Source organism: Tenrec ecaudatus, chromosome 18 (genome assembly GCF_050624435.1).
Source record: "Tenrec ecaudatus isolate mTenEca1 chromosome 18, mTenEca1.hap1, whole genome shotgun sequence".
NCBI lineage: Eukaryota > Metazoa > Chordata > Mammalia > Afrosoricida > Tenrecidae > Tenrec > Tenrec ecaudatus.
This window is the reverse complement of record NC_134547.1, coordinates 29,716,421-29,732,260: the sequence shown is the minus strand read 5'-3', so window position 1 is coordinate 29,732,260 and position 15,840 is coordinate 29,716,421. Positions and strand designations below refer to the sequence as shown.

At 39.1% G+C, this 15,840-nt stretch overlaps 1 protein-coding gene across 2 annotated transcripts in view; it reads left to right on the top strand.

Annotated features, from left to right (window-relative positions):
* DPY19L3 (dpy-19 like C-mannosyltransferase 3) overlaps window positions 1-15,840 on the top strand; it is a 100,180-nt gene that overhangs the window by 61,633 nt on the left and 22,707 nt on the right. Inside the window, exons 9-13 of one of the 2 annotated variants that reach the window (XM_075536265.1) lie at window positions 512-643; window positions 7,939-8,040; window positions 10,017-10,090; window positions 10,244-10,402; window positions 15,578-15,700. In XM_075536265.1, coding sequence (XP_075392380.1) covers window positions 512-643; window positions 7,939-8,040; window positions 10,017-10,090; window positions 10,244-10,402; window positions 15,578-15,700 — 590 coding nt within the window. The remainder of the gene's footprint in view (window positions 1-511; window positions 644-7,938; window positions 8,041-10,016; window positions 10,091-10,243; window positions 10,403-15,577; window positions 15,701-15,840) is intronic. The other variant, XM_075536266.1, reaches the window with a different exon arrangement.

Genomic DNA, 15,840 nt, shown 5'->3' with positions numbered 1-15,840 from the left:
AATCCAGGATAGAGACAGTAACTAGATAGTTTCTTTGGGTTATGCCAAGATAGATTGAAGTGAAATAGGTATAGGAATGAAAAAAAGTTCCAAAATTGATTGTGGTGATGACTACACTAGTCTTTTTAATATATTGAAACCATTGAATTGTATGGTACGTGAATTACTTAAAAATTAAAACAGCACAACTATTAAAAAATCAAGAGAACTAAAGATTACAAACTGTGTTTGCTGATTCTGAATGTGTGTACATCATTGTTTCCTCTATATTAATCCCATTTATTTTCTCTTTAATTAATCTTTTTATTATTGAAAATAGTCTGGATTTCACTGGTAAAGAAACAGTTGGTAAGTGTATGATTTAGTTTCCATTTTCAGATTGTACTTCTTGAAGCTAGGTATATGATGGCATGATTTACGAGCTGAGGTACATCCAGTGAATGACCAGAATATTAGCACATAGTTGTCCCTCAATAAAACCTATTTAACTGCCTATCTTTGATTATTGCAGGTGACGTGGCTGTATGTGATACAGATAGCAAGTTTATTCCTGGTCTGCATTCTTCAGTTTTTTAATTCCATGATTCTTGGATCACTGCTTATAAGTTTTAACCTTTCAGTATTAATTGCGAGAAAAATTCAGGTAGGATTTTTTTTTTCTGCCCTTAACTAAACTTTCTTTGTAAATGGCTTGATTGGCTAAACCTTATTTTGTACAGCATACAAAGGAGAATTTATGACCAGGTTCCCATAAAAGCACACTGGTGGTATTCCTTTTAGTGAAGTGCATGGTGTGGCATCTCTGTTTCCAGTACTTGTATGATCATGTACACTTCTTTTGTTTTGATACTTACTAATTTCTAGAGAATTGAAGTCTTATTCATTTGGGGATTAACCAGAGATACTTTGTTAAATGTTATTGAGAATTAAAATTGAAATAAAAGAAAATATGTTTTAACTTCATGTGTATGTGTCAGAACTCAAGATTACAGTTTGTTGTTATTGTCAATGTATACTTCATTCAAGTTCACAGATTCTTTGGTGTTTGATGTAGTAATACTACCCTTCTCCTTATGCTGTCATACCATAATACTGATTTTTAAGTTAACTAAAATTAACTCTATTTTGGTCAGTTTTTGAGGATCTAAATAAATTCCTTTAGATATAATGAAGAGCTATTCCCAAAGGCAGAGTAATATTGTGTTTGAAACATTGAACTAATCTTTGGCATTTTTATATAATTAAAGTTTGTTAAATGTACAAGAGATTTAAGAGTCACTATATGTCTTTAATTGTGACACAGATGTTTCCTTTCTCATATTAATATTTCTAGATCAAGAAATCATTTTGTTAATATTTCTAGATCAAGAAATCATTTTGTTCTCTGCTGTTGAAAGAAAAACCCTTTTCATAATAGTCTTTTGGATAAAAATGTTGTCATACTGAAGGTTGTGTGTCAACTTGGCTGGGCTACGATTTTAGTGTGGCAATCCTCACCAATCTGGCAAAATAGAATTACCTTCATGCTGTTATCTACTAGGAGCAGCCAATTAGTTGTAAGGAAACTTCCTCCAGGATGTGACTTGCATCCATTATGTGTGGACATTCTGACAAAATGCTCTAGCCTTTTGTTCACTCTGGATCCTACATCTTACTCTCATTATCTAACCATCGCTTTTTGAGACTTTAGCCAGCAACTTGCCACATTCTCTGACAGTGTTGGGATTCCTTACTTTCTACAGCCTGTGAGCTAGCCGTCTACCATTTTACCTGCCAGTCTTGGATTTATCAGCCTCTACAACCCATAAGCCTGCTGTCTGATCTGCTGATCTGAGGGGTTGACAAGCCTGACAGTTACATGAGTCAGGAGAAGTTTCCAGCCTTCCATCAGGCCCATGGACTTGGGACTTGTCAGCCTCTTCAACCATGTGAGCCATTTCCTTGAGATTAAAAAATATATATTCATACACACACATATATAAAGCATATGTAAGCTTCACTAGTTTTGCCTCTCTTGAAAACCAGCCTAAGACATTTGGTATTAGGAGAGGTCCTAGGGAGACAAAGTCATAAGGATGAGTTGTCTATATGGGTTCTTGGTAAGAATTGGGGCTCTGAGTGATCACATGCTTGATACTATTTTGAAATTTAATCTGGATCAGAAGCATAGGGAAGTTAATTGATTGGTCCTACTTAAACTAGACAAAGTGGTTTAAAAAAGAGAGAGATTTGCTCAAGGTGTTGGAGTTATAGTTAAAAGCTACATAAAAGACCTTGAAGTTTCCATTTATGCCCCGAGAGTCGTATTTCTTAAAGCAACTGAGCTTATATTGCCAAAACCAAACCCAGGTCTTGTATCTGAACCACAACACCAATTAAATTATGTTGATGTTAAAGTGAGGGCACTGATTAGAAAGAAATGGAAATAAATTTTAAAAAGAAATGGAATCCTGACACTTGCGGTGGGAACATATGAGCAGATTATTAGGAAATGGGGGGTGGTCATTCCCCTAAGAAAATAGTAAACCAAAAGCAATACCACATTCCTGGAGGGCTTACAGAGATGAATACTACTATCAAGAAGATAGTGAATATGAAGACTATAGAGTCACTATAAGAATATTGTGAATATGAAGAAGAATGTGGCATCAGGCTTGGAGGAGGGCTTATTAGTGACCTGTGATATACACATGATACAATCTTGCCACCTGAAAGTGAGGAGAACTTGAAGCACTTGCTGTTGAAGATCAAGGGCTGCAACCTTCAGTATTCATTATAATTCAATTCAAAAGAACCAAAATTCTCCAGTTGGACCAACACGTAATAGGTAAGTGGAGCAAAGGTTGAAATTGTCAAGATTTTGTCCACAATCAGTGCTCACGGGAACAGCCATCTAGAAGACATCAAAAGATGCATTGCATTGGATAAATCTGCTGCATAAGACCTCTTTAAACTGTTGAAATGCAAGGATGTTACTTGGAGAACAAAGTATGCTTGATTCAAATATATCCATGATATTTTCAGTCATCTTATATACATGTAAAAGGTGGACACTAAACAAGGAAGACCGAAGAAGAATTGATGTATTTGAATTTTGGTGCTGTCTAAAGAACATTGGAAGTACCATGAATTGCCAAAAGAGCCTGTGTTGGAAGTACAGTAAGAATGCTCCTTGGAGGCAAGGATGGAAAGACTTTGTTTCCCAGGCTTTGGACATGTTGCCAGGAAAGACCAGCCCCTGGAGAAGCATGTCCTGCTTGGTGAGGTCGAAGGGCAGTGACAAAGAGGAAGGCCCTCCACACACTGGATGGACACCGTGACGGTAGCAAGCATAAGAACAATGGGTAGTGTTTGTCCTGCTGTACATAAAGTCCCTATGAATTGGAATCAACTCTGGGACCCACGATAATAATCAGGGACTGGCAGATGCAGAGGTGATGATCCCCAACATCTCTATCAAACCTGCCTATTTGACAAAACAAAAGCAGAGGGTCCTTGGAGAATGACAGATTACTGTAAATGTATCCAAGTAGTCACTGCAGTTACTACTGTTACTATTCAGAATGATTTCAGTGCGTGAACAAATTACACATCTTCTGGTCCCTGAGATGCACATCATGGTCTGGCCGTTGCCTTGTTCTCAGTATTGGAGTCTGAGGATGACCAAAAGGCCCTCAGCCGGCACGGCCCAGAGTAGGCCCTGATTGTCCCACTTGATGGGCATATCTACTTCCTCAGCTGTATCAGCTATCCTCCACAGTGTCCTAATTGATTCCACAAGGACTTTGATTCCTTTTCCTTTCACAGTCCATTGATGACATTGTACTGACTGGACCTAGTAAAGAAGAAATATCAATGACTCTAGACTTTGATAAGACATTTGTATGTAGAAGATGAGAGGTTAAACCCAACAAAAATTAAGGGCCTTCCACTTTAATGAAATTTCTAGGAGTCCAATAGCGTGGAACATGTCATGATATTCTTTCAAAGTGGAAAATATATTGTTATAATATTGGCCCCTTTCTACAACCAAAAGGTAATGCTTTGGATTTTGCAGACAGCGTATCCCTCATTAAAAGCCCAGATGGCATAACTGCACTGAGCTGCTAATCAGAGAGTCAGTGGTTTGAATCCACCAATCAACTCCTCAGGAGAAGCAAGAAGCTATCTGCTCCCATAAAGTTTTAAAGTTTTAGAATCCCAAAGGGGCAATTCTGCTCTGCCCTATAGGGTAGCTATGAGTTGGAATCAACTCAATATCAGGGAGTTTGGGCTTGGATATTCCTCATTTCTTTGTGTACTTCAATCTCTTTTATCAAGTGATTCCAAAATCTGTTACTTTTGAGTGGGTCCCAGAACAAGAGAAGACACTGACTCAAGTTCAGGCTGCCGTGCAAGGTGCTCTGCCACTTGGGTCATAGGATCTGGCTGATCCAGTGGGGCTTGAGTTGTCAGTGGGAGGTTTGGGCAGCCCCTGTTGATGTATAACAGCAAAGACCCTAAGATCTTTGGAGCAGAGCTGTGCTGTCTTATGCAGAGGTTCCACACTTAACCAAGGGTCACCAAGTCACCATCAGCCTGAGCTGCACATCTTGAGCTGAGTTTTTGGCACATAGGGTCATGAGTTTGGTTGAGCATCGCAGCATTGCAAGTGGTGTGCACAAGATCGGGCTTGAGCAGAACTTGAATGTACAAATAAGTTACAAATAAAGATGTGGCCCAGATGGCCATTGTGTCAGCTCCTGTCATATTATCTTCCTGCTCTCACTCTTCACCTATGATCTCACAGAGAGGTCTTAAATCAATTGACCGAGAGAAAGAAACTCCTGCTTGATTTATAGATGTTGCTGTGCAGTATCCAGGCACCCTCAGAAGTGGACAGCCCCTTTCTGGGACTCCCGAAGGGCAGTGGTGCAGGGAAGTCTTTCATTGAACAGAACTGCAAGCAGAGTGGTTGTAGACTGATTTGTGGGCTGTGCCAGTGGTTTGGCTGGATGGTCAGAGACAACAAAGAAATAGGAGTGGAAAATTGGTGACAAGGAGTTCTGGGCAAGAGATAAGGATAGACCGGGTGTGATTCATGTGGATGCTCACCAAAGAGTGATCTCAGCGGAGGGAGATTTTAACAGTCAGGTGAACAGGATGACGCATTCTGGGGAAGCAGGCATGCTCTCCTCCAGCCACTCCTGTTCTTACCTAATGGCTCATGAACAGAACAGCCTTAGTGGCAAGGATGGAGACTATTATGCATTGGCTCAGCACCATAGAATGCCACTCACCACGGCTGATTTGGCTACAGCCACTGATGGGTGCCCAGTCTGTCCGCAGCAGAGACTAAAATTGGCCCCTCTATATGGGACCATTTTTCAGGGTGATCACCCAGCGGCCTAGTGGTGTGGTCATCATATTGGTCCACTTACATCATGGAAAAGAGTAGTGTTTTGTTCTCACTGTAAGAGACACTGTGGATACAGATTTGCCTCTCCTGCATGATGCTTCTGCCAAAACTACCATCATAAAATTCCTCAAGCACCATTATCGTGATATCATACAACCTTGCCTCAGATTAGGGGACTCAATTCACAACCAGTATCCAATATCCATAATGGAACTGTTTCTCCAATAGACAACGTCCATGAATTTAAGAAGCAAAATTGGAAATGGAAGTGACCCCATTCACTATTACCTCTAGTGACTCACTTGCAATTATTTTGCTCCCTGACCCTGCAGCTCTATGCTCTGCAGTCTGAAGGTCTTCATTTCAGAGGGAGGAATACTCCAGCCTGGAGGCACAATACTGATTTCACTGAACTGGCAGATTTGGGCTCTCAGGCCTCTGGTTGAACAGGCTAAGAAATGAGTTTTATTGGATGGTGTGAGCCTGGTTACCAAGGGGAAACTAGATTGATGTTCCATGATGGAAGTCGTGTAAGAGGATGTCTGGAATACGGAAGATTCCTTGGGACATCTCTTCATACTGCCATGCCCTGTAGTGAAAGTCAATGGAAAACCACAACAGCCCAATTCAGATGAACTATTAAGAGAGAGAACTCAGAGCACCGTGGTTCTCACTGCCTTTGGAAGGACAAATGGCCGGCTGTGTGATTGTAGGCTACATCCAGTTGTTTGGCCGGATGGTCAGGAATGAAAGTTTGGGTCACACTCTCTACCATCACTGTCCCACCTTACCCCTACCCCCCAAGCTGAGGTGCTTGTTGAGGGGCAAAGGGAATACGGAATGGGTAGTAGAAAGGGTAACTCCAAGCACCAGCCATGACCATGTGACCAGTTATAGAACTATAATCGTTATGAGTAATTCTACCTCGTATGTATGCATGAAATTTTTTTTTATTCCTTCACTTATGAGATATGAGATGTCAGTGGAGCTACTGTGTTTCTGGTTGCATGTGTGTTGTATCCTGCTTGGCACAAGTACAAATTTATAATTATCTTTATTTAGAGAGTATGTATGGTTTAAGGAATTCATGTACACGTGTAGTCTGTGATGTAGTTAGTTTAGCTGAGTCATGATTCTTTGGTTTAGCAATCATCCTCCATGATGAGATCTGATAGAATGCAATCACTTCCAAGGGGAGACCAGTTGAAAGCATTTCCTTGAGGGCGTGGCTTGTGTCGGACATACTTGGATGTTCTGGCAAACTTCCCTAGCTTTTGCTCTCTCTGCATTCTACAGCCAACACTCATCATCAGACCTTTGGTTTGGGATTTGAACCAACAGCCTGCAGAACTTGGAATTTGTTATCCTCAACCACCCATGAGCCAGCAGCCAACCATCTTTCCTGATAGTTCATTAGCTGATAGTTCCTTAGCTGTCATAGCCTACAAGCCAGCAGCCTGCTGTCTGACTTGCCAAACTTTTGATTGTTGCCCTCTGTGGGTACATGAGTCTGGAGACACTAACAACCTGACATCTGACCCATGTGCTTAGGATTTGTTAGCCTCTACAAGTGCATGAGCTATTTCCTTGAGATGAATGTTTGTATATGTGTATAAACTACTTACGGGTTTTACGTCATTTGAGAACCCAGTCTAAGGCAGATGCTATGGGAAAACTGCCACAAAAATAATGAGTTGACTTTCTGAAAATAATAACTTATTTATCCTTTTAATTTTCATTATAAGTAAGTGTTGCTCGTATTTAAACTCTTTAAGCACTAATATACTTGTCAATCTCTAAAGTTATCTAAGGATTGTAAGAAAATTACTATGTATCAATAAGCAGTTTACTGTATTGCTAGAAGTTTTACGTAATTGCATTTTAGCTGTGTCTATGATATATGAATTAATAGATAACCGATGTGTAGGTTTGTAAACATAACCCCGAGTACCTTCCACGTATAGACTCTGTGCTCAGATTATGAAGGTGTAAGAAAAATAGTGACCGGGACACACTTTCTCATCTAGTGAAGCTCATTATTAAGGTATCTGTTTGTTATTAAAAATGTCAAGGCAATGCCATAGCTATCATTCCTATGAAGTTGAGTCTGTCTCCTGGCAGTCTCATGTATTAAAGAACAGAACTGCTCCATAGGATTTTATGGCTTTAATCTTTATGGAAGATCCTTGAAAACCTGCCCAGTGGCACCGTGGGAAGAAAGCCCAGCAATCTATTCCATAAAGATTATAGTGAAAAAAATTCTGTGTAAAACAAAGCTGCCATGAGTTGAACTTGTTGGGAACAGGTTCATTGGTTGTTGAGTTTTTTTAAATCTATACAAAAACTCATCCCCAGGTCTTTTATCTGCCACTCTGTTAGGTGGATCGTAAAGACTCATAGGTTTAATATTCCACATACATTTTCATATATTCTTATATGTTGTACAAGCCAATGTTTTAAATCCTCAGTAATCGCATCTACAATGTTTATCATGCCACATTAAAATTTAAGAATTAAAACTAAATTCTTTTAATTTCTAGACAAATATGAAAACTGGAAGCTTCTTTAATAGGCTTGGGAAACTTCTGTTACATTTATTCATGGTTTTATGTTTGACACTCTTTCTCAACAATGTTATTAAGGTAAGAAAATGACATTTAATGTATTTTCTAATTGACTTTTGTATTATTTTATTAATACGTATTTTACTGTGTTTGCGGTGAGAGTTTATATAACAAATTATCTAATAATTCCATGGGAGGGAGAGAATTTCCTAAACTTTTTATTTCAAATAATTTAATTCTTACTTTATGACGTACATTAACTATTTCATTGACAAGGATTACTTGCTTGATTTTTGTCACTGATTTCTTTTCACTCTTCAACATAGTCTACAATGCTAACTTTTTGAGTAATTAAACTTTTTAAAAAGCTTTTAATTTTGATTTAGATGGAGTTGGGGATTTACAGAGTTATGAAATTTTTATTTATTTATTTATTTGTTATGTAATTTTTTAAAAGCTAAACTTTAAAAGCATTAAATACTTCTGTACTTAAAAAATCTCATTTTTAAAGAATTTTTTGATAATTTTTATATATACTTTGAAAAAAATGTGATTCTTATTGGGCTGAGTTAATTTTTACTTTTGCCAGAAAGAAAAATAAGGCTCCCTTTTGGTAGATCATATCCACCAGTCAGCTTACCTAAAATTAGCCCTGTGCCTCAAAGCAGTTCCCTTATAAGTCAAGTGCTCATCTCATAGCCACTAGATGTTCTACAATATTTTAAGGCTATTTAGTTGAACATATATTTTGAACTTTTTCAGACTAATAATATTTTGTGGACAGGCTTGACTTCAGGGTAAGGGTATATAACTCTGGGGCTTGTTTCCCCAGGTGTTTGTATGATAGAGTAGAACCACAAGAATTTCTTGAGAACATTTTGCCCCTCCTAGAAAGCGATACATGCAAGGCACACGTGATGGCAGGCTCCTTCTCCTTCCTAAGTGGCTGGTGACCCCACTTCCTGTCTGCTGACTGTCTTCCCTCCACAGGCCGCATTAACACGTCCACTCCAGGGGGTTGGCACTCTGCACAAAACACCGTGTAGTGCAGTGCTTGAGCTTCATGGTCCATGTTTCTGGAAGACTGGCAGAACGGCAATAGTCGATTCATTGCCCTCTCTGGATTCTCAGTGCACTCTTCTTGGGTGAGGTCAGACCTGTCAAGAGCCAGGACCACTACTTTTTCTTCTCCAAGAGTAACTTCTTTGTCCATCTTGATTTACCAGTGAGAGGAGTTAGAAGAGGCAGCTCTATGAAACTCTGTGCTGTTCCTCTTACACACAGCGGGAAAATTTCCCTTGAATCTGAATCCTAAAACTGTCGGGATCTCTTCTTATCGGCCGTGTCAGTCTTGCGGCCCTATGATTAAAATCAGGCTCTGCCTCCCTCTTTTCATTTGTGCTAGAGTGCTCACATCCAGACTTGCAGCTCATCTCTAAAGAATGTGTGTTTGGTATGAACCATAGTTCTGACTTCATCTTCTTTTTTCTATCTTTCTTTCCCTACTGATTTAATTCCTTCATCCTTTAGTGTTGTGTGGGTCTTTCTAAGCTGTAAATCAAACTGAAATTATATTAATTAAAAATAAAATCCTGTTAATTGGAATTGTAATCACGTATGCAGCACAGCGGCATTTTCCATTCACTCCTTGGGGATCGCTGCGGTGTCTCACTTGTCTTTGGCTGATGAGTCTTTCTCACATCAATTCTATCCATAGGTGCAGCCTAGTGGTCTGTACATCCAGTACTGAGGGTGATGCTTCAGATCACTGTACCATTGGCTTTCTGGCCAAAAAACTACACTCCCCCTCCCTGCCCCCAAACCAAAACAGTCTAGTTTATAAATCTATTTTACATGTAGAATTTATGTATAAAAAAAGACTGGAGACGGAGAGCAGAAACTTTGAAATCTCCTGCTTTTGACATCCTCGCCTCAGTGGCAAGAATTGTCACAAATATATATTCATTATATTTTATGGGTGTTTTTGATGGGAAATTATCAGCAAACCATACTAAGATACTGATAACAATGTATGTTTTCTTGTTCCCCAATAGAAAAATCTTAACCTGAAGTCAGATGAACACATATTTAAATTTCTGAAGGCGAAATTTGGGTTTGGAGCAACAAGGTATGACTGAATTGCCAATCTGTCAGCCTTTTTATCTGAAATCTACAAGGATTGCGCCTTCAACTTAGCTGCAGGTTCCTTGTAAAGAAAAACAGAATGCTATTTCCTTGCCTTGTATTGAATTTGATCCTGTTGCTTTCTGTTGTTCCCTAGAGATTTTGATGCAAACCTATACCTGTGCGAAGAAGCTTTTGGTCTCCTCCCCCTTAACACATTTGAAAGACTCTCAGATACGCTGCTCTTTCATGCCTACATATTTGTGCTGTCCGTCACAGTGACTGCAGCTATAGCTGTTGCCTTTCATAATCTCAGGTACGGTCTACTTCAGACATCTGACACTCTGCTTTGATCAGTGTGTCCTGTGTTGTACAAACATTGTTACATTCAAAGTAAGACTGTCAGAACAGAGCAGAACCATTGAGCATGGAGGAGGAACATTTCCAGGGCAGCAGGCTTCCACTCGCAGAGGCCTGAGTTGAGTCGTGGATCTCAGTAGGAACTGAGCAGACTGTCAGTTCTGGCTCTGGACGTTGGCGTCGATAGGATCGTTGAGCCCAGGTATCAGCCCTTCCAGGATCTCCGTGTTCTGATCTGTATAGTGGCCAGACTAAGAGTAGTTACTCTAGAGCAGGGGTGTCAAACTGGTGACCCCCGAGGTAATTTTTTTGGGCCCATGATGCTCTGAAATAAAATGAAAATAGAAAAAAATTGTTAGGAATGAAATAGTGCTTAGGGGAGATCGAAGCAATACTGTACACACAATTCCTTCATTACATTTTATTTTAGAACATCGTGGGCCACAAAAAATTACCTTGGGTGCCACGGGCTACCAGATTGACAGCCCTGCTCTATAGAGTTGTGTGACGAAAAGTCAAAGCAACAGAAAGTGAATTGGAATAATAGCTGAGTCTAGAACATTTTGTAGATGTTGTCGTTAGCTGCTGTCACTGACTTGCAAGGCTTCATTTTGTTCCAATATTACTTATCTTTTCCCTTTTCCTTCCTGTTTCTTTGGTTGCTTTTTTTTTTTTTAAGTTTCCAATGAAATGTTAAGAGTTACATACTCTTCATTTGTTACATCATGTTTCAGGGCTCATGAAGTTAGAGTGCATCATAATTATTCCTATTTACTCAAAGTCTTGCTGGGGGCGGGTCTTAAATAATAATCGCTGTTTTTATAAAACATTGTCTACTCCTTTACTCAAAGAGAAAGTCAAAGATTAATAAGGCTTTTACAAAGCTGGTCAGACTATCATCCTAAGAAAGAGAAGCCTTTGTTTTTACTGCCCATGTGAAATGGGGAGAAAATTAAGTGTAGGAAGTTGAAGCTTCCGTCCCTTGTGGAAGGGTAATGCAGCTAACAAGGACAGCCTCTCTCTGCATAGGTACCTTGCCAATTAGGGTGCTGGTGAGCTGTGATTCACAGCCTCGAGAGAGTCATGTTGGGGAAAAGTCATTAACATAAGCTCAGATCAGTTGAGGTGTTTTATGGTTATTAAGAATGAAGCAACACTGAACCATGAAAATATTTCATTGACTATAAACTGTGTTAGTATCTTTCAGAAGTGTTCTTTTTTATACCTAGCCCAAGATAAAATTCGGCCCTGTGAAAAGAGATGGAAATTATTCTAGACAGTGTAATTTAATATTATGCCAGACACACCAAGTGTCGGCAGGACACTAGACTGCATACAAATCAGCAAGCTCAGTTGGCCCGCAGTGCCTGAGTGAAAAGTCTGCCGTGCTCGGTGGGAATCTAGGAGCCGTCTCTGGAAGCTGATCTGGTTTATGACTGTAGAGCAGAGTATAGAGCCTCTTCATCTCCCAGGTAGGGATAATAGAACTTCTTTTAGCGAGCAAGTACTACATTAATTAATTAAGAATTATACTGTCTTAACCTGAATTGTTAAGGAGCCCTGGCGGTGCAGTGGTTAAGCATACATCTGTTAACTGAAAAGTTGGCTTTGAAGCCCACTAGCTGCTCTGTGGGGGAGAGATGTAGGAGTCTGCTCTTGTGAAGACTGATGGCCTGGGAAGCCATGGGGCAGTACCGCTCTGTCCTAAGGGTTGCTCTGCACTGGGGTTGACTCCGTGGTCATGGATTTGGTTTTTTGATTTAGTAATAGGGATTTTATTTAATATGAAGGCTATTTCACTGATGCCAAGTACTTCAAGTATTTCTACTTTTTCAGTTCTTGAATTTGCCCTACACGTCTGCATTAGGATGAAAGATACAAAGGAAAGAAACACTATGTTCTGTACTCATGAGATTAATCAGAGCTTTTCAGCTGTTGAGGAGGTGGAAGAGGGTTGTAGAATTCTCCCATGGGCCACAGGCAGATGAGGGTATATGGTCTCCACTCCTCTGAAATAATCGTTTAGTATCAATACAGAAAACCGTTTGGGTCGTAAGAGATAAAGCATTTAAGTAAAAGATTCCTGTCGATGGTACAAACTGCCTTAGGAGATCATGCCAGTTTACATTTGAATCTGGGGAGGGGAAAAGAGGGTTTTGCAGTAAATGCTTGCAGTTGCATAGAGAAGCATCATGCCTGTCCAAAGCTGTGTGATTGTGTGGAGGAGCACCGGGGCCTTTATCAAAGTGCTGTTTTTGTCTGAAACTGGCAGCCATTTTTGTTTACTTCTCAACAACAAATCATCCAATGTCAGAACCCACTCCTCCTTCTTAACATCATGCAAGTGGACACAGCCAGACAGTGGGTGCTTTCCTGTTTTGTGCATAGAAAGTACATAAGCTTCTCGTGTCATGGTCTCTCTTTAGGGTAGGGGGAAAAATTAACTAAACTCTAGATCTGATAACAAGTTTAAAAGAAACCTAGGGCACAAGAAATGTTTTAAATACCACCACCAGGAAGCGCCCACCTAAATCCAGAAGGTGGGAAGAGTTATAGAAGAAGTGATATGTTTTCTTCAACAAATAAAGCCTTCAAGAAAAGAACGTGGTACTGTTACAGACTCGGATATTCATGGACACATCACTGAAATGCAGTGTGCAGGCCTTGCATCTGGAATCCAGGAAAGCACCTAAGAAAAGCAGCCGTGTTAAAAAGGGAAAATAGAATGTTGAATGCTGGATGATGTTAAGGAATTCCTGCCAATTTCCTGCTGTGTAAGAACTGTAATGTAGTGATATTTGATAAAAGGAGCCCAAGTTGCATTTCAGTTACACACTCAGTTATTATCAGAAAGGTCAGTTAGTTCAAACCCACCCGCCACTCAGCAGGCGAGAGACACGCCAGTCTGCTTCTCCAAAGACAGGCCAGCCCTGGAAACCTGAGAGGACGCTGCTGTGCTCCCAGGCCCGTCAGTGAGAAAAAACCCCTGATGGCAGTGGGTTGCACTTTTGGTGTGGTGCTTGATAAAAGCCGTCTGTAGGTTAAAAAGGGCTCATTGGCTCTTAGGAGTGTTCAAAAGGTAGAATAAAAGGATAAAAATTTAAAATCCAAATTGTATTTACTTTAAATAATTAACTAATGGAAAAATAAACGCCTTTTAAAGATTTTTTTCATTCTTTTTTTAAAATCATTTTATTAGGGGGTCATACAACTCTTATCACAATCCATACATACATCAATTGTGTAACGCACATTTGCACATTTATTCCCCTCATCATTCTCAAAACATCTGCTCTCCACCCAAGCCCCTGGCATTATTGGGTCCTCATTTTTCCCCTCCCTCCTCGGTCCCCCCTCCAGTTTTTTCCCTTTTTTAAAGATTAGAAAGAAGAAGAAAATTGTCATAAGGACCCAAAATAAGGCTTTCATGTGGATATACCTAATTTCCTTGGGACCCCTGGTAGCACAGTGGGTTACACCTTGTACTGCTAACCACAAGGTCAGCAGTTCTAAACTACCAGCACCCCCATGGGAGACAGATGAGATTTTCTACTCTTACAAAGACGGGCGGTCTCGGAAACCCACAGGGCAGTTCTACTCTGCCCTACAGAGTCACTATAAATCAGAATTGAACCAACAATAGTGAATTTGAATGATTTACCATTTGAAATTCTTGTAAAATTGCCCGGGTTTGAGGTAAAGAATGAGCCAGAGTATTGTACTGGTGGAGAAGGTCTCTTTGGTTAAGCTTTACTGGATTTTTTTTTTTTTTTTGCTAGTTTTAGCTAACTTTTCAAAATACTTTAATAATAAACAGATTTTCTTCTTCTTTTTTTTTTTGACCATCCAGAAAGACAATAATCCAAATTCCTTGAGCACCCCAGAAAACTGTAGCCACGACCTTTTCCTCTTGACTGGTCTGCTTTTGTTGTATGAGGCTCCTTCCACCACTTTTTTGATGGTGCTTTGTCTTTAAGTATCACACTGGCCAAGCCACGCTTCATCTGTTCCGATTCTTTCAACAAATGTTGCAGGATCTTGATCCCACTTGTTTAAAATTCCCATGGAAAGTTCTGTTATTATCTACGGCTCATCTGGGTACAACAGTATTGATACCCATCAAGCAGAAAGTTTACATAACTTTAATTTTTCAGTCAGAATTGCGCAAGCTGAACTAATTGAGATATCTATGTTATTCTCCATTGCTTCTATTAATTTAACTAGGGCTTAAACCAGATGGTTTTCTTACAAATTGATGTAGTTGGTCTGCTGCTTTGAACTTCATCTTCAATATTGCTTTATTCCTTCTTAAAACCAGTTATCCATTTGTAAAGTGCTGATTTCTTTGTGATATTATCTCTTTAAACTTTTGTAAAGCACAAATGATTGCACTATTCTTCGACTTGAGCTTCAGTATAAACTCAGTGTATATTCTTGCTTCCATTTGAGCAGAATTTATGTTCCTCTGATAGGTGTTCTTTTCAGACTTACGTTGTATTCTTCTTAGTGCCTCAGTCTAGATCCTATTTAGACATACTGTGAAGTACATTAATACAAATTTATTTTGATGCAAATTTTTTGGAAAGCTGGTCCCAAATATAGTTGCACAAAATATATGTTCCAGGAACTTTTTGAAGACCCTTTGTACTTATTTGTGAAAACTTGCAAAATAATAATGATTTTAAAATGTCACCAAAGGAATCTTGAAGCTTCAAATGAGTTTTTCCTTCTCTTATAATGTAAATAACATAAGCTCTTTAAAGTTTTACATAAAATGAAATCCACTGTAAAATTCTAGTTATTCCAGCTATTAACATATTTATACTTTTAACCTCATAAACATATTCAAAATGGATTAATGTTAACTTGTTTCATATTAGCAAAACAGTATATTTTTGAACATACGAAGGTAATGGTGTTAGGTGCCATCAAATGCGTTCTGACTCATAGCAACCTTCCATAAAACAAAACGAAACATTGCCTGCATCATCATCATTACAATTCTGCATCATCATTACAATTCTCATTATTTGACCCATTGTCACCACCACTGTATGTCAATGAACAGTCAGTCTTGGCATTAATTTCTCGTATATTCTACTTAATTTTATGTCTTTGTTATTTTACTTAGTGTTTCAGCAAATCAACATCCCATGGATAAAGTGAGAAAATGCACAATTGAACTAAAACCAGAAACTGCCTATAACTTAATGCATACTATTCTATTTGGATTCCTGGCATTGAGTACAATGAGGTAATTTTGTCTAATAATTTGGTTGACTTTTTAAAATTAAGCCGCTCTTAATTTAGAAATATAATTTGGAAGCTGACAATCCTCTTCATTAATAAATGTGATTCCTATAAAAATACGTTTGTTCCCTGATGGCCTTTTCC